We start from the raw sequence: 24,010 nt of genomic DNA, 5'->3' as shown, positions 1-24,010 counted from the left end.
AGTCTCAGACTCATGTATAGCTGTGACAGTGTGGAAGCTGCCGCAGTCTCAGTCTCATGTATAGCTGTGACAGTGTGGAAGCTGCCGCAGTCTCAGTCTCATGTATAGCTGTGACAGTGTGGAAGCTGCCGCAGTCTCAGTCTCATGTATAGCTGTGACAGTGTGGAAGCTGCCGCAGTCTCAGTCTCATGTATAGCTGTGACAGTGTGGAAGCTGCCGCAGTCTCAGTCTCATGTATAGCTGTGACAGTGTGGAAGCTGCCGCAGTCTCAGACTCATGTATAGCTGTGACAGTGTGGAAGCTGCCGCAGTCTCAGTCTCATGTATGGCTGTGACAGTGTGGAAGCTGCCGCAGTCTCAGACTCATGTATAGCTGTGACAGTGTGGAAGCTGCCGCAGTCTCAGTCTCATGTATAGCTGTGACAGTGTGGAAGCTGCCGCAGTCTCAGTCTCATGTATAGCTGTGACAGTGTGGAAGCTGCCGCAGTCTCAGTCTCATGTATAGCTGTGACAGTGTGGAAGCTGCCGCAGTCTCAGACTCATGTATAGCTGTGACAGTGTGGAAGCTGCCGCAGTCTCAGTCTCATGTATAGCTGTGACAGTGTGGAAGCTGCCGCAGTCTCAGACTCATGTATAGCTGTGACAGTGTGGAAGCTGCCGCAGTCTCAGTCTCATGTATAGCTGTGACAGTGTGGAAGCTGCCGCAGTCTCAGTCTCATGTATAGCTGTGACAGTGTGGAAGCTGCCACAGTCTCAGTCTCATATATAGCTGTGACAGTGTGGAAGCTGGCGCAGTCTCAGCCACATGTACAGCTCTGACAGTGTGGAAGCTGCCGCAGTCTGAGTCTCATGTACATCTGTGACAGTGTGGAAGCTGCCGCAGTCTGAGTTTTATGTACGGCTGTAACAGTGTGGAAGCTGCCGCAGTCTGAGTTTTATGTACGGCTGTAACAGTGTGGAAGCTGCCGCAGTCTGAGTTTTTATGTATAGCTGTGACAGTGTGCAAGCTGCCGCAGTCTCATGTATGGCTGTGACAGTGTGGAAGCTGCTGGGATATGGGTGGAACTGAGTAATGTTTTGAAAGGTGCTGCTGATAGGGCTGATCGCGCTGCAATAGCACATTCTATCCCAATGAGGAAAGCAATAGAAAATTACTTCATTCTTTATTTTGCCTAGTACGCCTCATTTCAGTGCCAACATCAGGGTTTTTAAGTTTCCATATGACTGTATAATGTTCGCTGGTCCTATTTGGGAATTCATCCAGCCTCCGAGCGGACAAACTAACAGGCAGACATTATTGTAATTGTAGTAGTTATTTAGGGCCAGAGTGACTTTCTACTTGTTAATAAAGGGGAAGAATCAGCGCAATAATCAACACAAACCATATTAGGGCGATAACCTTCCTCTTGATAACATGCCAAATCTTGCTTACAGATGGTGACAAACGGCGCGGTCAAGGTCGTTCACTGCATTTCAGATGACCTCTGAGGTAGCACGTGCTATACAGTAAAAGACAAATGTTGTAGCTGAGTGAGTGTTTCACTACGTTTCCAAGAGTGGTCTGACATCATGGTTGTGCCGAAGTCAGCTCTTCTAGGTAAGTTGCATATAGTAAAGGTAAAGAAAATAGTAGCGTACCAGATCATTGTTACAACAATGTCAGTTCTTCAGTTTAATTAAACACAAGTGTTCTTATTATTGAACGACGCGAAGGCACTGTCCATTAACCTTCGTCGTGTCATCATGATTGTCTCCTGCTCAAATTCCAACAACTTCCGGTGGGATTTTCATCGTATTGCTTTTTGCTAGGGGCTTTACGTCGCACCGACACAGATAGGTGTTATGGCGACGGTGGGATAGGAAAGGCCTAGGAGTTGGAAGGAAACGGCCGTGGCCTTAATTAAGGTACAGCCCCAGCATTTGCCTGGTGTGAAATGGAAAACCACGGAAAACCATCTTCAGGGCTGCCGACAGTGGGATTCGAACCCACTATCTCCCGGATGCAAGCTCATAGCCGCGCGCCTCTACACGCACGGCCAACTCGCCCGGTCATTGTATTGTGATAGGATGTGTACTGTATTTAGAATTAAATCCACAACTAAAAATGAAATGAATCTAAATGGCCTCAGGAAAATCGAGGGACTTTTAGATATTATTATTATTATTATTATTATTATTATTATTATTATTATTATTATTATTATTATTATTATTATTATTATTATTATTGAGTCCTGGCATTGCTCCCACTTGTGCCAGCCTCCTCACGTTCCGTCCTATCCGTCCTCTCTTGATCAACGCTTTTTTTTTTCGACCCCGATGATATTAGGTTTGCGAGGCTTACAAAGTTTACATATTCACGTCCTTCGTGGCCCTTGTCTTTCTTTGGCAGATACCTTCATTTTTCAACGTGTCAGACACTTTTCATTTTTCTCTCTGATTAGTGTTAATAGAGGGTGGCTGCCTAGTTTTACTTCTTCTTAAAACTGTAACCACCACCACCTTTATAGCTATTTTTTCAGATGGGCGAACTATAGATTACGAAATTAATTTAAAATGATTTCCAACTTAGTTTGTTGGTATTGCTTGTGCGTTCCTAAATGATTTCATCCGTGTACACATCTCCGTGTTTCTTTTTTTGCCTTTGCTGTTTTTAAATTAGATTTGTGGATTCCCTAGGTCATGTACGCTATTAGTGTTTAAAGGATGTTGAGTGTTCCATGACCAGGTTTAACCTGTCTGTTCCAAAATGGCGTAGTTTCTTAAGGGAGATCGCTCTATGTATTATGCTGGTCTGTCAGTATTCTCTTATCCTGTCTAGGTGTGCATAAAAGCTGAGTTGTCTTTAGATAATGGCGACTCCAAAAGGTCCCCGCTTAAGCTACAGTTTCCCGTTGAATTTGTGGTATCTTTCTCCATATAGTATCTTTGGGATTCGAATCTTTCTCATGATTATTATTATTATCATCATTATTATTATCATTATTATTATTATTATATACTTGCCGGGCTGAGTGGCTCTGACGGTTAAGGCGCTGGCCTTCTAACCCCAACTTGGCAGGTTCGATCCTGGCTCAGTCCGGTGGTATTTGAAGGTGCTCAAATACGACAGCCCCGTGTCGGTAGATTTACTGGCACGTAAAAGAACTCCTGCGGGACTAAATTCCGGCACCTCGGCGTCTCCGAAGACCTTAAAAGTAGTTAGTGGGACGTAAAGCAAATAACAAAAAAATTATTATTATTAGTCAAAAATTTATTTATTTATTTATTTATTTATTTATTTATTTATTTATTAATTTATTTATTTATTTATTTATTTATTTATTTATTTATTTATTTATTTATTCTTTCAGTGAAACTGCTGACTACACACAAGAAGTTTCGCTAGCTCATTTGGTAGATTCATTCATTCAATCAATCAATCAATCAATCAATCAATCAATCAATCAATCAATCAATCAATCAATCAATCAATCAATCAATCAATCAATCAATCAATCAATCAATCAATCAATCAATCAATCAATCAATCAATCAATCAATCAACATTGATCTGCATTTAGGGCAGTCGGCTAGGTGACAGATTCCCTACTTGTTTTCCTAGACCTTTCTTAAATGATTGCAAAGATTTGGAAATTTCTTGAACATCCCTCTTGGTAAATTATTCCAATCCCTAACTTCCCTACCTATAAACGAATATTTGCCCCAATTTGTCCTATTGAAATCCAACTTTGTCTTCATATTATGATCCTTGCTACTTTCAAAAACAGCACTCAAACTTATTGGTCTACTAATGTCATTCTACGCCGCCTCTCCACTGAGAGCTTGGACATATCACTTAGTCAAGCAGCTTTTCTCTTTTCTCCCAAGCCTTCCCAGCGTAAAATTTGCAACATTTTCGCAACGCTACTCTTTTGTCGGAGATCACCCAGAACAAATCGAGGTGCATGTCTTTCGATTTTTCCAGTTCTCGAATCAAGTTATCCTGGTGACGGTCCCATACACTGGAACCACACTCTATTCGGGGTCTTACCAGAGGCTTATATGCCCTCTCCTTTACACCCTCATAACCATGTGCAGAGATCTGTACCCTTTATTTACAATCCCATTTATGTGATTACCCCAATGAAGATCTCTCCTTATATTTACACCTAGGTACTTACAATGATCCCCATAATGTACATTCACCCCATCAATGCAGTAATCAAAACTGAGAGGACTTTTCCTATTCGTGAAACTCACAACCTGACTTTTATCCCCGTTTATCATCATACCATTATCTACTGTCCATCTCACAACATTATCGAGGTCTTTTTCCAGTTGCTCACAATCTTGTATCTTATTTATTTCTCTGTACAGAATAGCATCATCTGCAAAAAGCCTTACCTCTGAGTCCCGTTCTTTACTCATATCATTTATATACATAAGAAAACATAAAGGTCCAATAACACTGCCTTTAGGATTTCCCCTCTTAATGAATACAGGATCAGATAAAGCTTCACCTATTCTAATTATCTGAGGTCTATTTTCTACAAATATAGCCATCCATTCAGGCACTTTTTTGTCTGGTCCAATAGCGCTCATTATTGCCCGTAGTCTCCCATGATCCACCCTACCAAATGCCTTAGACAGGTCAATCGCGATACAGTCCATTTGATCTCCGGGATCCAGGATATCTGCTATACCTTGCAGGAATCCTACAATTTGTGCTCCAGAGGAATAACTTTTCCTAAACCCCAACTATCTTCTATCGAACCAGTTATTCATTTCGCAAACATGTCTATTATTCCCAAAGCTTACATGCAATGCATGTCAAACTGACTGGCCTGTAATTTTCAGCTTTATGTCTATCACCCTTTCTTTTATAGAAAGGGGCTACTATAGCAACTCTCCATTCATTTGGTATACAGTAGCTTCTCGATGCAAACAGTGCTCGAATAAGAACTTCAGATATGCTACTATATCCCAACCTACTGTCTTTAATATATCCCCAGAAATTTTATTTCAGTTGGTGCGGAGCTGTTTTGATGATTTTCGTACAACTCCAGTTGCTGAGATCACAATTGCGAAATCAGTGATTGTCCGCAGCTTCAAGAGGCATTTGTTTTCTGTTGTCAGCTCCACGTATTTCCTATACTTTATCTTAAATCTTGGAAATTACGTTATGGAGTATATTGAAGTCTGTGTTCCGTTGTTCTTACCTAATTTATCTTTGACAATGAGGTCAGGTTCATTAGCAACTATCCCCTCTTTGTGTTGACAAAAGGTATCCAATATGTTTATACCTTTTATTTTTGTTATAGTCGAAATTGGAGGCTCTGCATCTGTAAGTAGTTGACATTTCTTTAACAGCTCTTGGCAGATTATCTAACCTCTATCGCGGTGTCAGTTCAAGCAATCAAATCATCATTGATCTACATTTAAGGCCGTCCCCAGGTGACAGATTCCATTTCAATTGTTTATCTAGACTTTTCTAACAATGTCAAAGAACTCGGAAAATTATCGAACAATTCTCTTCATAAATAACTCCAGTTCCTAATTCATTAATGAATACTTGTCCCAGTTTGTCCTCTTGAATTCCAACTTTATCTTCATATTTCTTGTTCTTTCCGACCTTAAAATGCTATACTCAAGATTATTCGTATTCTAATGTTATTCCACGCCATCTCAGCACTGACAGCTCAGAACATACCGCTTAGCAAAGCGGCTTGCCTCCTTGTCCTCCCAGTCCAAAGTTTGCAAGAGTTTCGTAAACTACTCCTTTGTCGAAAATCACCAAGAACAAATCGCTCTGCTTTTCTTTGGATATTTTTCAGTTCTTGTATCAAGCAGTCCTGTTGCGGGTCCCATATGTTGGAACCACAGTGAAATTGGGGGTCTTACCAGAGACTTATATGCCCTCTCTTTTTCAACCACTTTTCTACCCTTAAATACCCTCATAATCATATGAAGAGATCTGTAACCTTTATTTACAATACCGTTAATATGATTACCCCAACGAAGATTTCTACGTATATTAACACCTAAGTACTTGTGTTCACTACGAGGTACTATCATCCCTCAACACAATAATTAAGACTGAGAGGACATTTCGTTTTGGTGAAACTTACAACCTGATGTTTCATGGGAGTTAGGTGTAGTAAAGTCTATGAGCAATGTGTACTCACGCAGTTTATCTTTAACAATGTGGTCAGGTTCATTAGTGGCTATTATCCGGTTAGTGTCTTCGAACGTAAACCTTCTGTGCTGGTATATGTCATCTTGTCAGTATGATGATCAGTTGTATCCGTTATACTTTGAGAATTCCGAAATATATTAGTTGATGTTTGGTAGCGATTTCCTAGGAAATTTGCCACCAGGGCAACAGTCCTAAGTGCAGATCGATGACGATTGATTGGTCGATGACGTAGTTTTTGAAATTGCGAGTTTGTGTGGCACTGTCGTGAACTGCAAACATAAACCCTTCTGTTACAAGGTACAGTACTGTATGTAGAACCTCCCTGTCATCCGAATGTACAATGCACATGTAGTTGATTATTATTATTATTATTATTATTATTATTATTATTATTATTATTATTATTATTATTATTATTATTATTATTATTATTATTATTATTATTATTATTATTGTTCCGGGGATTCTGTGGAACACATAGGTGTAAGAAGGCTCGGGCATGAATGGGTGGATAGAGAATATATCGAATTTTAAAACTCTAAAATTTGAAATTTTATTTCTTTCCCCTTTTCTTATTTTTACAAATTTTCAATTTCGTTAATCAATAACACATAATCAGGTACAATAAGGAGGTGAGCTAGGTAGCTCAAACGTTACACTATTATTAAATGCACTACTGCCCCAATCAATTACAAGTAAGGAGACATAATTACCACATTCAAAAGAGCGTCTTTGCTCCACACGATCACCTAGGAGACTATTCTCCAAAACTTACAAGCTTCAAGCCTCTCAAAGGCACAGTTTAACTGTTACATTAGGTAAAAGTACAAGCAGATTCCACTGTCTTACTCGTTCGACAGTCTGCATTACATTTAAATAGGAAAGTAAATAAGAATAGTCAACAGAGGCTATAAGTGCCCATTCTACCTGGCCTTAGTGAAAAAGAAACGGTTAAAATTATTGGCCGGAAAACAAAACGTTAGAAGGCGAACATTTGCACTCCTTTGAAATTCATTTGAAAATACTTAAAACCCTACGTGGGCTTATGGTCCGAAGTTACAGAGGCTGAGTCTATTCTACGGATGTGACTAGATGGAGAGAAAATTTTAAATTACAAAAAGAAGGGATACATTTTAAATTTTACGAAATGTTAGTCACCTCAATACCAAGTTGAAGGGGAATAAAAGAGGGTTCTCACTCTTTATTCCATGAGTTAGACTAAGGTCTTTAGACTAGTTTGAAAATTTACATTTAAAGATTGTTTTTTTACATTACGAAGGAATTTGAAACCTTCCCCTCAAACTAGCTTTCTAAGGCTATTACATGATTACAAGATGTCTGCCATTACCTTGAGCTGCTGGGCCTTCCTGAGATGGGCCTTGTTAGCCCCCTGCCTCCTCTACAAACACATTCAACTACTTGACGGTCCCTCAGTCGGGATTGGATCTGCGAACTTGAGATCATGAGCCATACACTCGACCACCGATTCATCGAGACAGCCCTGACGCCTATAATCCTCCTCGCTTAACACCGGTGCTGTAATTTCTAAATTTTTCAATATTTAATTCTCTTCGTTTCGGCCAATTTTCTGATCCCGTAATAATTAAGAGGGGGTCCCAGAAGGCTGTAAAATGATATTTAAGACCTTTATGTTTTCTTGTCAGTTATATATAAATAACATGAGTAAAGAACTGGAGTAACAGGTAAGGCATTATGCGGGTGATGTTATACTGTATAGAGTAGTAAGTTAGAGTACGACAATAAAAAATCACAAAAACGTTGTGAGGTTCGGACCATGGTACAATGGTACACGGAATGAAACATCAGGTTTTAAGTTTCACCAAGAGGAAAAGTCCTCTCTTTTTTAATTATTTCGTTGATAAGCTGATAGTATCTCAAGGGGGTCACTGCAAGTATCTAGGTGTTACTGTAAGGATTGATCTTCCTTGGGGTAAACACATTAACGAGCTTGCTAAGAAAGGATACAGATCTCTTCACATGGTTATGAGGATATTTAAGGGTTGTAGTAAGCGTGTGAAGCAGATGGCGCTTTAGTAATTGGTAAGACTGCAATTAGAGTATGGTTCCAGTATATGTGACCCACACCAGTATTGTTTGACTCAACATTTTTAAAACATTCAAAGGAAAGAAGTGGGATTTGTTATGAGTGATTTCTGAGAAAAGAGCAGTGTTACGAAAATGTTACAAACTTTGGGCTGGGAAGACTTAGGAGAAGTAAGATGAGCAGCTCGACTAAACAGTATGTTTCGTGCTATCAGTGGTGAGATGGCTTGGAATGACATTAGTAGATGATTACTCTAAGCTTGAACTGTAGAAAAATCATAATGCGAAGATAAATTTGGATTTCAAGGGGACAGTTTGGAGAAAATGTTAATTTATAAGACGAGGAATAAGGGATTGGAATAATTTAACAAGGAAAATAAATATTCGATAAATATCCGAGTTCTTTGAAAACATTTAAGGAAAGTCTGAGTAAACAATTGATAGCGAATCAGTGTCCTGGGTGACAACTCTAAATGCAGATGATCGATCGATCGATCGATTGATTGATTGATTGATCGATCGATCGATCGATTGATTGATTGATTGATTAATAACCACGTCATTTCAACCGTCTGGGCTGTAACCCTTTTCCCAGTATTCCCGCATTCGATGTCGATGTTCTTCCTTCTTTTGTATCGATCCACGCCTTCCCTGATTTCAGCTTCGGCTTTTTTTGGAAACCCTTGTGGGTGTTTTTTCCTCAAGTGGGTTGCTTTCCAGGATATCATCTTGTGTGAAGCTCATCTCTTGTAGATCTGACTGGGACCCTTACCAGGATTACTTGATTCAGGAACTAGAAAAAATCCAAAGAAAAGCAGCTCGATTTGTTCTGGGCGATTTCGGACAAAAGAGTAGCGTTACAAAAATATTGCAAAGTTTGGGCTGGGAAGACTTGGGAGAAAGGAGACGAGCTGCTCGACTAAGTGGTATGTTCCGAGCTGTCAGTGGAGAGATAGCGTGGTAGGACATCAGTAGACGAATAAGTTTGGATGGTGTCTTTAAAAGTAGGAAAGATCACAATATGAAGATAAAGTTGGAATTCAAGAGGACAAATTGGGGCAAATATTCGTTTCTAGGAAGGGGAGTTAGAGATTGGAATAACTTACCAAGGGAGATGTTCAATAAATTTCCAATTTCTTTGCAATCATTTAAGAAAAGGCTAGGAAAACAACAGATAGGGAATCTGCCACCTGGGCGACTGCCCTAAATGAAGATCAGTAGTGATTGAAAAAATTGATTTCTCTACTTCATTGAACCAGGTCCCTTTTGTCGTCTTACCTTGGAAGTAGGAGAAGATCCGCTTGGTTGTCTTTGCTGTGCTCATTCTTGTCAGGTGACCATAAAAACCATTCCTTCTCTTCTGCATCGTATTCATTGTCTTTTCCGCGTGGAAATACAGCTCGTGGTTGTTCCGTCTTCTATATTCACCTTTGTCTTGGCTGGGGCTCAACAGTTACCTCTAAAATATTTCTGCCTTTGACCCTAAGGTTCTCTGAAACGTCTTTTTTGATAATTGTAAGGCACTCCGCTGCACAGAGGACCCCAGGAGGAACCTGACGTTCACGGATGTTGATATCTTGTTGTAGACACTCTTGGTTAGATATTATACCATTTCCATTTTGTTCCTCCGTGACATGAAAGCTTCTTTCTCAGACATGTTTCGTTCTATCCACTCACCTAGATGTTTAAACTTTCCTACCCGCTTGTATTTTCCGCTGTCGACATCTAGTTCTTATGGTGCCAGTTTTATTTTCATTATAAACTGTTGTTCTCTCAAAGGAGACCTGAAGACCTGCTTTTGCTGCCTGTGTCTTAATCTGACTGAGTTGTTTTGTAGCTGTCTCTAGCGAATCGAAAAATGTTGCGAGACCTTCTGAAATATCAGGACGGTCGATTATAAGGTTCGTACTTAGTCTGACTCCACTGCCGACCCCTTGATTTCTCATTCCATTGCGCTTACTCGCGGACGACTTTCTCTAGAAGACAAGTGAAGAGCTGAGGTGACAGCCCGCTTCTCTGTCTGACCCCTGTCCTTATTTCAAAGATTATTATTTTATTATTATTATTATTATTATTATTATTATTATTATTAGTAGTAGTAGTAGTAGTAGTAGTAGTAGTAGTAGTGTCCGACTCCTTAGGTCAGAGTTGAGACCTTCTGTTCAGAGGGTCCCGCGTCCAATTCCCGGCCAGGTCGGGGATATTAATGCGTCTGATTAATTCTTCTGGCTTGGGGACTGGGTGCTTGTGTTTGTCCCAAAACTTTTCTCTTCATATTCATAAAACATACTACACTACCAACCACCACAGAAAACACGCAATAGTGATTACATCCCTCGATATAGGGTTGATGTCGGGAAGAGCATCCAGCCGTAAAACAGGGTCATATCCCATGTGCGACACAGCTCGCACTCGCGACCCCACAAGTATGGGAAAAAGCGGTAGAAAGGAAGAAAAAAGAAGAAGTAGTAGTACATTGCATTTTCTATTAACCGTTTCCTCACGACATTCTTTGTGAAAATATCAATTTTCATATGAATTTCTTTCCTTTGTCAAGATAAATACAAGGTTAAACAAGTTGAATCAAAAGTAAGAAATGAAAACAATGAGCACATTAAAACAATTCGCCGTAGATTCAAGATTCATGCTTCCCTGTAAAAGTTTTCGTTCTAGTGGTTTGCTGCCTGTTTGAGACCGGCAGAAAGCTCGTGGATATTATAATTGAAGTGATGCAGCCTTTTTTATTTATGTTATCAGTCACAATTTTTATTAAATTTAATACTCAAGAACGTGTTTTAGACTATAAGCTCCATCGTCAGGTGGTCAAATGATGGCATTTAATCGTTACTCTATTTGATACACAATTGTTTTAATATAATAATTATTTCATTTGAGAGTAAGGGTTATGTGGGTTATGAATTATTAACATCTATGTTGGATCAATTATGTGTGTACCATCGTATCAGTAATACCCAGTTGCAGCTGAAGTTTAATATTGATTTTAAACTTTCATTTTCGGTTTTGTCGTCGAGCATATATTGAGGATCTAGTAATTGATGTCTATACATTCCTAGAGATTCTCAAATATTTTTATCCATTTTGGATGTGTTTTATAATGATGATATAATTTTTTATATTTGATACTTCATGTCCTCTGTCATGAAAATTTGCAGCAACTGCTCATTTTTCATGCTCTTGTAGCCAAAGCACCGCCAGTTTTTCTTGAAATCTGATGTCAAATCATCTTTTAGTTTGTCCAATGTAAAAACATTCGCAGTTTTTACAGGTAATACACCAGTCTGTTTGAATTTATCTGATATATTGACTGAGTGTGATAGAATCTGACCAAGGTTGTTTATGACTGAGAAGCTAATCAGTTTCTTAAGGGCTCTGGCTATTTAGTATGACACTTTTTCCAATAAATGGTATGCTGTGATACTGCATGTCTTGTTTTTGGTGTTCGTTTTCTTGTATTCATGTATCTGCTGTTTTCTTCCCGGATTTCCTAAGCATCTTATCCATCATATATGGATAGCATCCATTTTTATGACCATTTGCTTAATGAATTGTATTTCTTTAGTCCTATATCCTTCAGGTAACGGTAGTTTTAATGTTCTATGAGAGTCATCGTCAACGAAGTGCGAAATGCTTTCGGAGCCAATCTGCTCAGTGCTTGGGAGGGGTGGGAGCAGTAGAGTGAGGAACGGAGGGGAAGTTCGTAAAGACATTCGTACCGAAGCTAGGGCTGTTTGAGTGACAGTACGATAATGATATAAGTATAAACACACTGATTTTATACCGATATTCCACAAAAGAACATGCCTAGATAGCACAAACGTAACGCAAATATGTTAAGCATGATCGGATCCACATATTGTGCAAACAGTTATTCTCATTAATGACTTATAAACCTAAACACAGAAGTAAGCTCAGCGATCCAAAGCTAAACTGTGCATTGCGACTTGCACAAACAATGGTAACAAAGATTCATATAATAAAATCGGAAAGACCCTGATGGTCCTGTGGAGCAAATGTACACCAAAGATATGTCTTAGTTTGTTTCTTTAATGAGTTTCTTTGCTTTCGTAGTCACCAATACCAAAAAGATTTTGAAATGCAGTCTCGTTTAAGAATAATATGAAAACGAATTACATAAATTGTACTTTCCAGATTTAAGTGCCATAATACTGTGGTTTGTATGCATAATGAAAATACATTTATTCCGGAAATATATAATGCTATATTTTCTCCTTTGTCTGCGAATAATTTTCTCGTATTGAACCCATGACCTTTGTGCCCTAAGAACATTATGCATAATGTAACAATTAAACTAAAAGTTGGATTCTTGATAGCATGGATTTGACACGTGACGAGGGGGTGATTACCTTCGGTCCCACGCTCTGGGGTACGTGACGTCAGCCACACGTGTCAACGGCGGAAGAATCTCAAGTCATTTTTGTGAGCTATTTCAAAGCGCGTGTACATGGCGTGACCAAGCCAAGTCAAAAAAATATACTGCCTATCAAAGGGGGTCAATCATCTCACAAATCGAACCCATAAAAGTTTTAAATGTCCATGAACACTACCGCCAGAAATGTAGCAAGCATGTAGTCACTTTCAAAAGTCTTCAAATTACAGTTTAGGTAAGTCAGAAAATTTATAGAAATTTTCTTGGCGGCAAAGGGAGAATTCCGAAGAGAGGGGGTAACTGCTATAAATATGAAGGGACGCCATGACGAAGTCTCCTTCTCCGGCATTTGTGATACAAAGCGGACGAAAAATTGTTGAGCTGCTCTGCGAAATCAAACAACGAAAGTAGACTGACTTCAACTGCAGATTTTAGCCATTGCGGCTAGGTCTCGACTCCATGAGGAGATAGTTTTCTTGAGTGAAATAATTGTACCAGATAGGACGGTCAAAGTACTGAATAAATTCTAATGTGATTATGTAATTCGTGTGCGGAAATAATTATAATCCATCCTGTGCGCTCCACAAACAAGTGAAGGGTATTTTCTTTTTTTAAATGCTTTATTCCAGGAAACCTGAAGAAAATAATAATAAACTGTGAAGCCATGAATGTAAAAATGGCTAAATAAAGTGCCAGGGTCGTAGGTGAGCCCTATGACGAACACTGGCGTGACGACATGAGGTAGGTGACTTTCCATCTTACTACCTCTTATATCTTGTCTCGTGATCTCTAAAAGTGTATTTGAATGGGGATATACGACGCAGTGGTCACCCCTACTAAGTTTTGTAAATGTGAGAGTACGACTAAAAGAGTCATTTATTTTATTTTCCACTTGGATAAATTTTTGAAGTCTTGCGAGTGCCGTATGATGTTGTAAAAAGTTATTGAATAGGGTTCCGAAGTGATATCACGTCCAATGTATAGTAATCGCCACGTAACGAAATACCCCAGAAAGTAAATATCGCCGCCCGATGCTCTTCTTTTCTCTTTTTTGTAATGGCTGATCACTGCTGCCAACCTGCCTGGTTACATATTAAAATCACCAGACATAACCAAACAAACTAACCTCAATGTAAACACCGATAATAAATGTTTCCCTACCCTAGTAAATGATAAAAGTTAAGATGAAATAAATCAAGATATTCATAATTAAGTCGGTTTCCACGCTCAATGAGAAATTTAGGAAATAAACACCCTTTCTCACTCAAATTAATGTTACATATATCTGTCTTTATTTTGATATGCAGTAGGCGTACTATAACCATATTCTTGAAAATAGGGGCGTGTTAAACGATGCAATTTGTTTAATAAGTCTTTGCAGTGTGATTTTCGAAAGTCCAATGACTTCCCTTTCTTTTGCGCGAACATTTCCTTCTCTCTTCAATACCGGTAACCCGTAGCCTAAGGAGAGAGATTGGGCATATTTTCAGCCTGCAGGCTGGTTATATCTTCACGGTTATCAGGAAACATATAGGAATACTAATGTGCCAAGCTACGTGAACGGAAATTAGGTCAGCTTCAAGCTCACTGCAGAATTGAATATTAGTTCTACTATCTACTTCTATCGTTTTCACATACACCGAGGTGCCAGTATTTCGTCCCGCAAGAGTTCTTTATGTACCAGTAGATCTAGACATGAGGCTGGAGTATTTGAGCACTTTCAAATACCGCCGAACTCGAATCCGCCAACCTGAGCTAGTCATACATTCTCTCCTTCACTCGCTTAAAATAATGTTAAACATTTCCTGCCTTTATTCTGATTCTGATGTATGCATTACTATAACTGCATTCTTAAAGAAAGGGGGGAGGGAATATAGATTGAATAATTCATTGCGATTTCTGCAAGTTCAAGGACTTACCACATAAGACATATGTCCTTCCTTTTAATAATAATGCTAACAGCTTTACATCCCACTAAGAACTTTTACGGTTTTCGGCATTTGGCATTTTAAACATATTTTCAGCTTACAAGTTGGTGTATCTGAAGCTTTCAACATTACGGAAACCAATGTACAGGAGCACTATGAGTCAAACAACATTACCAGATTTTTACATATATATTGGCTTAAATCACATGAAGACAGGTTGTGATGCAAGAATTGGATAGGAAAGAGGGCTAGGATTTAAGATATAAATAAGCGTACAGACACAGCACTAGCCTGAAATGAAAATGACGGGCAAAAAAAAACTTCAGACCTGCCAACTGTGGGGTTCGAATACATCACCATCTCCTGAAACCAAGCTAACAGCAATGTGATCAAACTGCACAGCCAGTTCACTCAGTTTCCTATGACGCGTAATAGGCCTACCACATGGGCGACCCACTTACCTGTATATGGATCTTCAATTCTTCAATTATACATGTATACAAAAACATTATGCACCTTAGTAAGAGGTACTTCCCTAGTTGGTTCTCTGATTGGTGCACGTATAACAAATATGTTTGGGAAGAAATACTTTTATTTTATATTTATTTATATCATAAAGAAGTCATGTTGTCATAGCAAAACGAATACGCAACGAAGAAATGAATCCGAAGAGATAAGCATTATTTACTGCATTAAATATTAGTTTATTTACATGTTAAGCGATATGTAGTAGTAATAACAATAACAACAACAAACGTGTGCAATAAGGAAAAAGGAAATAAATACAAGTAAATATAAATATAATTTACAACATTTAGAGCCATTCCATGGTCACTGAATTACAAAGCAGGGGTATGAATAAACAAACATAATAAACATGAATACTAATATTTAAAAAGCAAAAAGCAAAGTCATCTCCGTACAAACCATGAAAGCCATTGGAAAGGGGGAAGGTGAAGGCTTCCACTATCCATGACGTTGGCACTTGGTGGGGTGGGGTGGAGTGGTTAGCTCAACGCATGACCGCCTTTGCCCCCAATAGTTAACTGGTACTCATTTATCATACGCAAAACATTCCTTCCAAATTACGTTAAACCTCTGTCACTCATTATTATTATTATTATTATTATTATTATTATTATCACTATTATTATTAATAAATTGCAAATGGGAAATACCCCGGTGGCAACGGTCACTTACAGTAATGTGATAATAAAGTTAACATAATTACCCAACTACAACAAACAAACAAACAAACAAACAACAAGAGTACAAGAAGCAGATATATGGAAGGAAAATATAACAAGTATTACTGCTAGTTTAATATTCTAAATCGAGCAACATCATATACAAATTCACACACAACTTAAGTATTTACAGTGCTTAACAATTTGGCTTACAATATTATAGGTTGACCTTACTACTAGCTTAACATTATAAGTGATAATAAAGTGAAGTTAAACCGTAATTACCCTACAACAACAACAACAACATTACAACAAGCAAGAAATACTACTAATTAAACTTTCTAAATCCAGTGTCATTATATACATATTCACACACAACTTAAGTATTTCCAGTACTTAACACTACAAATTACAATACTATAGATTGAACTTACTACTAGCTTAACACTACAAGTGATAATAAAGTTAAATCATACTACCCAACAACTACAACAACTCAAGTACAAAAAGGAATTCCATGGAAAAAAATATTACAAGAAATACTACTAGTCATTCTAAATCCAGCATCATGTACAGTTTCATACACAATTTAATTATTTCCAATACTTGCTACTATGGCTTACAAAACTATAGATTGAGCTTACTACTAGCTTAACGTTACAAGTGATGATAAAATAAAGTTAAAAACATTGTTAATTAACCAAGAACAACAACAATTACAAAAACATGAGTACAGCAAGCACTTCCCTGGAAAGAGAAAACCACAAGAAAAAGCCTCCCAGTTTCACAATCGAAACCAAGCAGAAAATCACAAATTCAGTGCCCGTAATTTACAACTTTTACTTTTCATTTTACACAAATGGTCTTCTTAAATGACTTGATACCAGAAGGGAATCTATCAAAGACTGCCGCAGGTAATTTATTCCAATCCCTTATGGTCCTGTTGACGAAGGAAAACTTGCCCACATCCGTATGCTGGTTTCTGGCCCTAATTTTATGCTTATGATAATTTCTCGATAAGTATGAGGGAGGTTAGATAGATAGATAGATAAAGAATGGGTGAACCCTGCCTTCGCAGGGCTCCACACGTAGGTCTGTGAAGACCCTTTGTGTCCCTTAAACGGGTTTGCCTAGTCCAGACCTAGTGCTCCTATAAAGGATACCAGTGCCCGGATGTTGGCATTCCTGATGTCTTCCAGGCTCACGAAATGTGAGCCAAGGTATCGATGTCTAGTGCTTGCAAGAGCCTCACACTGACATAACACATGCGCGGAGGTCTCCTCCTCCCTACCGCATCTTCTACACATCGGATCCTGACTGATTTTCATGATGTGTAGGTGTCTCTGTAAGGTATTGTGGCCTGTCAACAGTCCAACTACCATTCGCATTCTGGTCCTATTCAAATTTATCAGGACCTTTTTATAACTTTGGCTAGGCCCTTTGATAAGTTCACGTGCCTGCCTTGCTATAGTTAACCTCTTCCAAATGTCTTAAGTGAGACTGGTTTGTCCACTGGGATATTACCAGTTTCACGCTTCGGAGTGACACTCCCAGGAAGGGCTCTGGTCCTATAAAAGGACCTTTTGAGCCTTGTTTCGCTAGTTTGTCAGCTTCTTCATTTCCACTGATACCTGTGTGCCCAGGGACCCGTAATAGGGTAACTGAGCTAAATTCACACAGCTGATCTAACATCCTTTGGCATTCCCATACCATTTTTGATGTTGTTTTAACTGCACATAGTGCTTTTAACGCTTCCTGGCTATCGCTGCAAATAGTGATACAATGAGGGAGGTTATAACCTATTCCTAATACAACTCCAAGCAGCCCTTCCCGTATAGCTCTTATAAAGACCACACAGGCGAGCTCTAGTTCTTCTAGATTCAAGACTTTCCCAATTAATGGTATTCCTTCTATTCCCAGTTACGAAACGCATCGCTCTTCTTTGAACTTTCTCTAGGGAATTTATTAAACCAACATGCAGATCCATATTCGAGAATGGGTCTTACAACGTATTTATAAGGTTTATTTAAACCTACTAGGGTGGTGAGCACATAAATAAGAATTCAATGAAAGTATTTTCCTTCTGGACCTTCATGCCAGACAGATTTTTTTTTTAACAAATTTTTTTTTCACTATAATATGATTTATCTATAGAGCAAAACCGCTATGCAGTGTGCGTATCATAGCAATCGAGATGGAATTGGTAATGTACTATGTATCTGTAGAGCCTATATACGACTTTTTACAATTACTTCTAAAGTGAATTTCAGCTGTGTGACAACGCTGAAAAGACTATGGACTTGGAGATTGGCATTCCTGAAGAGGGTTTTCTACACTTTCCCATTTTCACACATTGATTCAAGAGTCTGTATTGACTTGTGACAAAACCACTGTATTCTTCCGAAAACCACTGATAGGGACAGGTTTGGTTGTGATCCACCGAAAACAAATTATAATGACCGGTTAGGTAGTGATCCATCGAAAACCACTGATTGTCGCAGGGTTAGGTTAGGTTTGACAGGATTTGTAATTGAGCGACTGTTGTCATTGAAAAAACTGTCGTGACGACTGAAGGCAATAAACATAAAACTGAATCCATTGGTCTACAAAGTTTTCATTCAGTAGATACGCTAGGAACTGGCGAACCAAAACCGTACATACAAAGTTTACAGGAATCAACAAAACAGGATATTAATTCGTGGTACTCATTGTTCTTTAAAGAGAAGAAATATCCTGTCAACAATAGCTGCAGTGAACATGCTTTTTCACTATTATTGTCTGGCCCCATGGCTAAATGGTTAGCGTGCTGGCCTTTGGTCACAGGGTGTGGGTTTGATTCTCGACAGGGTGGGGAATTTGAACCACCGTTGGTTAATTTCTCTGGCACGGGGGCTGGGTGTATGTCGTCTTCATCAACATTTCACTATTATTGTGTAAAATAGAAACTTACTAGTTTTGACAAGTACAGTATGTTCAACAGCGACTCCTGAATGATGACGGGCAGGATGTCCAACCTCACTAATCTATGTTCCAGACTATTTCTACTTAAAAAATTGTATTTGTCCTTTAATGTGATTTTGCAATTTTTGCTGAATATTTATGTGGCTGAAATGAAGGTGGATAAGCTACATGGTCTCCTTTATATAGGAAGAATGTATCGTGGAAATTAACTCAATTTCGGTTTCATGTACATTACAGTTTCTCTAAGATATATTGATAGTAATTCAGTCATGTACGACGACGATGTATTTCATGGTAAAGACAGCTGCCTCTGTGGATCAGTGGTAGAGTGACGGCCTCCGAATCCCAATATAGCGGGTTCAAACCCGGCAGAGGTAGTCGGATTTTTGAAGGGCAGAAAAAAGTCCATTCGACACTTCATGTCGTACGATGTCGGCATGTAAAAGATCTCTGGTGACACATTTGGTGCTTACCCGACAAAATTCATTAAATCTCAGCCACAGACGCCCAAGATAGTTTCGGTTTACTCGGTCTGCCATCTAGTGGGCCTAGAGTATAACGGAACGTCAAAATTGACGAGCAGACAGCCAGATGGCGTCAACTTGAAATGTCTGCACATGGTAGCTGAGGCCATACGATTATTATTATTATTGTTATTATGGTAAAGACAAATTACTTTGCAATGCTATCTATCTTAATGGTAATGTACTATGTACCTCTACTAGTGTAGGCTACTGAGTGCTTGATTCGAAGCAGTGTATCGATTCATTCAGTGTCCGAGTGAATCGATTCACAGGAACGGCAAGCTCACGGCACACAAATCATGCACAATCACGGCTCAGTGAGCCACACGACACACACGGCTCCTTATAGGCACACTGGACACTGGCGGGGAGTCGAGCTTTCGCTGCAGCGAGCCACAGTGAATCATGGCACACTGAAAGAATCGTACGCAGTCATGGATCAGTGAGACACAACACACACATGGTTCATTATCGGTACACTGGACATTGGCGGGGAGCCGAACTTCCTCTGAAGCAATACATACAGAGTCATGGTACACTGAAAAAATCGTATGCTATAATGGACTCTCGAGCTCAGCTCATTTGAAAATAATACCTATTCGCATCCACTGTCCTCTTCTTACAGGGAGTTTTAAACAATACATGGATTTATTTGCAGTGTTAAAAAGATAGAACACAATTCCAAAGTACCTAGGTTGTAAGTAGGTAGTCAATTAGGTTATTCTAATTACTGTATTAGTTTAATCAATCAGTATCTTTATAACTAGTTGACGTTCGACAATTACTTAAACTCAGCTCTCTAGCCTCCACACCTGGCTGAGTGGCTCAAACGGTCGAGGCGCTGGCCTTCTGAACCCAACTTGGCAGGGCCGAGCTCAGTGCGGTGGTATTTGAAGGTGCTCAGCCTCATGTCAGTAGATTTACTGACACATAAAAGAGCTCCTGCAGGACTAAATTCCAGCACCTCGACGTCTCAAAAAAAAACCTAAAAGTTGATAGTGGGACATAAAGCCAATAACATTATTATTTAGCCTACCCTATGACTATGAGTCATGCTCATGACCACTCGAAATTGTCTGTTTTATATTTGGAAGAACCACTCGGTATTCTCTTAGTTTGTATGTCGCATCATTGCACAATACTTCAATAATCGAATCACGAGGTTACCGATGTACGTGGACAGTGAGTATGTAAGTAGACTGATGCAATAGATTAAATAAATGATGTTTAATCAGAAAACCAGTGGGCTACTGTACATCTCCTGTAGCCTATACAAAATATGACGATTTTAAAAAAGCCTCTGCTGATAGAAAAAGACATTTTCAAAGATGACCGAGTTAGCTGGCCGTGCGTTTAGGGTCGCGTAGCTATGAGCTTGCATTCGGGGAATGGTGGGTTCAAATCCTACCGTCGGCAGCCGTTAAAATGGTTTTCGGTGGTTTCCCATTTTCACACCAGACACATGCTTGTGCTGTACCTTAATTAAGACCACGGCCGCTTCCTTCCCACTTCTAGCCCTTTCCTATCTCTTCTATCCTCTTTGTCGCCATAAGACCTATCTGTGTTGGTGCGACGTAAAGCAAATTGATTTATATTTAATATGTGGGCTACTTATTGTGTACACAGGTATTTTTATATGTAATTCTCTCTATATATATATACAGTATACGTGAGTTGTGACTTTCAGAGAACTGTGGAAAACCATTAGATAGTGTATAAAATTTAAGTTATGTCAGTATTTTAACAGGCGTACAATGTTTACATCATGTATTGGTGACAGAGTGCTGTCTCCCTCTCTCTCTCCCCCCCCCCCCTTGCCCGCTCCTCATCACATTGCGCCACAGCAGTTCTAGATAATTCCACTCCGATTGGACACTGATCCCCACCTGCACATCTATACCGCCCTGTAACTTGTAGATACACAATTCCCACAATTTTGAAATGTAACTTCGTTATATCAGAAAGGACGGGGCAATCAGAAATGTATTATTTCCCAGCAAAGTTATAACATTCTTAATCTCATGGAATGGCTCTTACAATGGTACAGCTAACTCCTCGGCTTCTCTTCTTTCTTCTTCTTCTTCTTCTTCATCTTCTTCATCTTCCTCCTCCGATTCACTGCTTCCATGATGAATGACTAGTTCCTCCACTTCAGGAAGACCTCTCACCTCATTATTGTAGAACTCGACAATCTTCTTCTCAGTGTGTTTTACTTCATTTCTCCACATCTCTGCTGTCACCTATAAGATATATTGAAGTATCACAACCTGACAAGTATATTATAAACTCCACTTGCATATATCCAATAAATAACATTTCCACTTGGCCTACCTGATCAAGAGATTCTTTCCACACAGCTGTAGCTCTGTCCAATCCGTGACCAGGTCTTGAAGCCACTGTTTTGTTATAATACTGTTTTGCCACAGACCATACAAATTCGATGGCATTGAAAAATGAGTGGTATGGAGGAAGTCGTAAGACAGTATGGCCTTCACTGTGCAGCATCTCGTCAACAATGTACCTGGTTTTAAAGAAACAGAGAAATATTGTTATGCATACATGAAAGTCAAATACACGAGTGTAAACAACATTATCTAAACTTATGTTTACGTGCTTCTGTACCTCTTTAAGTGACTTTGATTCATATTACACAACCTTTGCAGCTCATCTTTTGTGGCATTTTCTGGTGGAGAAACTCCATTCTGCCTTAACCATGACTGTAAATTAAAGGAAAAATAAAAATTAATTTCTGTAACATCATTAAACATCATTCCGTAGAAGGAAATATTCAATTAAGTATAATTACCACTAATTGATCCTTCCTCCATTTCGTTGTTGGTTGATGCTCAACAAGCTTACAGTGATATGGTGCATTATCCATTACAATAACACAGGGTCCTATATTTCTTAATCCTACGATTAATTGCGTCTTCACCCACATCTGAAATTTCTCGCTGTTCATAGCACCATGGTAATCCTGATTTCTCTTCAAGTTTGTAGCAAATATCAAATCAGCACCTGTAAGAATTTTAAGTTTTAGTATGAAGTTATTTGTTCTAAAAAAAGTATAGGCCTATTAATAAAAAATGTGATTTCTGTTGAATGATACAAAAAGCTGTCTGATTTTAAGTAAAACCAACTACTGTGTAGCAAAGTCACCTGATTATGAAGTCAATTAATTACTACTTACACTACTTTATCGTAACATCTCTCATTAATGTATCTCCATTAGTAGGCCTATATCTGGATTAGAAGTCCACGATCACTTGCATAAAAGATATAAGTATAAACACCCATTTCAATACCTTAGAACAAATGTAATTGCTGCGAACACTGAACCTATATCAGGCAGTAAGAAATAAGAAGCTTGGAAGGTGTTCAACAGTCAGGTATCAAGCACTGATTCAGGTGGAGATTGTCGAATGCAGAATAAACATAATAAATAGGCCTACAATACAAGTAATTTACTGATACAAATATCCAGTAATATTATATGAAAATACACTGAGTAAGTTTTGATTGAAATACCTCTCTAAGGTTAATCATTGGCCTAAAGTGAATACCTGCAAGTCTTTTTAATAACAGTGGAGAAGTCAAAATCAAAAACCACGTACAGAGCTCAATGAGCGGTAAGTTATAATGCCACTTCCGACCTAGTGCCAGTCAATTTCAATCAATCAGTCACCACTGATCTGCACTTAGGACAGAAGATGTAGTTTCAGGGATAGGCCTAGTATTTTCTTCAATAATTGCAAAGAATTTGGAAATTTATTGAACATCTCCCTTGGTAAATTATTCCAATCCCTAACTCCCTTCTTAAAAAAAACAAATATTTGCCCCACTTTTCATCAACTTTATCACTGTACTGTGATCTTACCTACTTTTAAAATACCACTGAAACGTATTCGTCTACCAATGTCATTCCACACCACCTATCCACCGACAGCTCGGAATATACCACTTAGTCCAGCAACTTGTCTCCTTTCACCCAAGTCTTCCCAGCCCAAACCCGACAAAATTTTTGTAACGCTACTCTTTTGTCAGAAATCACCCACAACAAATCGTGCTTCTGTCTTTTGAACTTTTCCAATTCTCAAACCAAGTAATCCCAGTGAGGGTCTCATACACAGGAACTGTACTTAAGTTGGGGTCTTATCAGAGACTTATGTGCCCCCCCCCTGCATCCGTACTACAAACCCTAAATACCCTCATAACTATGTAAAGAGAGATCACCTCACTACAATAAAATGAAGTAAAATAAATTAAGAACATACCAGGTACAAAGCCATCCTTCGTTCCAGCATGAACAATAACCAGTCTTCCTCCCTCAGACACAGGTCGACGAATTACTCCTTGAACATCATGTCCAGATTTGTGTGGTTTATTCCAGGAGTATGTGGGTGACCCTGAAAGACAAATGCACAATTGAAACCAAAGACACCTGATGAAGATAAATTATTCCAAGATTTTTTAAATATAAAATGTAATATATAACATATATATTCACCATTCATAAAAATCCAAGTCTCATCCAAGAAAACAACAGGTTTTGGTTTCTCACTGTCCTTATTACGCATGTATTCCCTCAGAAAACAGGATCTCTTAAAACAAATGTCTTCATTTTCTCTAACATACGCATAGGGATCACCTTTACTCCACACAAACCCCATGGCCTTCAAAATTCTTCTTAATGATGTTTCGGAGCCCTTGTACAAATAAGTGTCATAATTTGCTTTCATGTGGTCGAAAACCTTTCTTACA

At 38.8% G+C, this 24,010-nt stretch overlaps 2 protein-coding genes across 3 annotated transcripts in view; one reads left to right on the top strand and one right to left on the bottom strand.

Moving 5' to 3' along the window:
• Positions 1–1,468: 1,468 nt before the first annotated feature.
• Positions 1,469–24,010, top strand: part of LOC136875697 (leukocyte elastase inhibitor) — a 133,677-nt gene continuing 111,135 nt past the window's right edge. The window contains exon 1 of one of the 2 annotated variants that reach the window (XM_067149258.2): positions 1,469–1,596. Coding sequence is in view for 1 of the 2 variants with exons in the window: in XM_067149256.2 (XP_067005357.2) it covers positions 1,569–1,596 (28 nt within the window). In the remaining variant the exon portion in view is untranslated. The remainder of the gene's footprint in view (positions 1,597–24,010) is intronic. The other variant, XM_067149256.2, reaches the window with a different exon arrangement.
• On the bottom strand, positions 21,127–22,106 carry LOC137501225 (uncharacterized). Its single transcript, XM_068228109.1, has 4 exons — positions 22,056–22,106; positions 21,872–21,966; positions 21,581–21,770; positions 21,127–21,489 (listed from the first exon to the last, which is right to left on the bottom strand). Exons 2-4 carry the CDS (start codon positions 21,892–21,894, stop codon positions 21,283–21,285), a joined length of 420 nt encoding a protein of 139 aa, XP_068084210.1. The 5' UTR covers positions 21,895–21,966; positions 22,056–22,106; the 3' UTR covers positions 21,127–21,282.

Source organism: Anabrus simplex, chromosome 6 (genome assembly GCF_040414725.1).
Source record: "Anabrus simplex isolate iqAnaSimp1 chromosome 6, ASM4041472v1, whole genome shotgun sequence".
In the NCBI taxonomy this organism is placed as follows: Eukaryota; Metazoa; Arthropoda; class Insecta; order Orthoptera; family Tettigoniidae; genus Anabrus; species Anabrus simplex.
Note: the sequence above shows the minus strand (reverse complement) of the source record. Positions and strands in the feature narration are given on the sequence as shown.

Bases quoted from the DNA above. Each gene is read 5' to 3' on its own strand.
- LOC137501225 (XM_068228109.1), bottom strand. From the start codon at position 21,894: ATGAATCAAAGTCACTTAAAGAG. The intron at 21,771-21,871 runs GTACAGAAGCAC...CTTTAAAACCAG, and splicing joins AATCAAAGTCACTTAAAGAG to GTACATTGTTGACGAGATGC. The intron at 21,490-21,580 runs GTAGGCCAAGTG...TATATCTTATAG, and splicing joins GGAAAGAATCTCTTGATCAG to GTGACAGCAGAGATGTGGAG.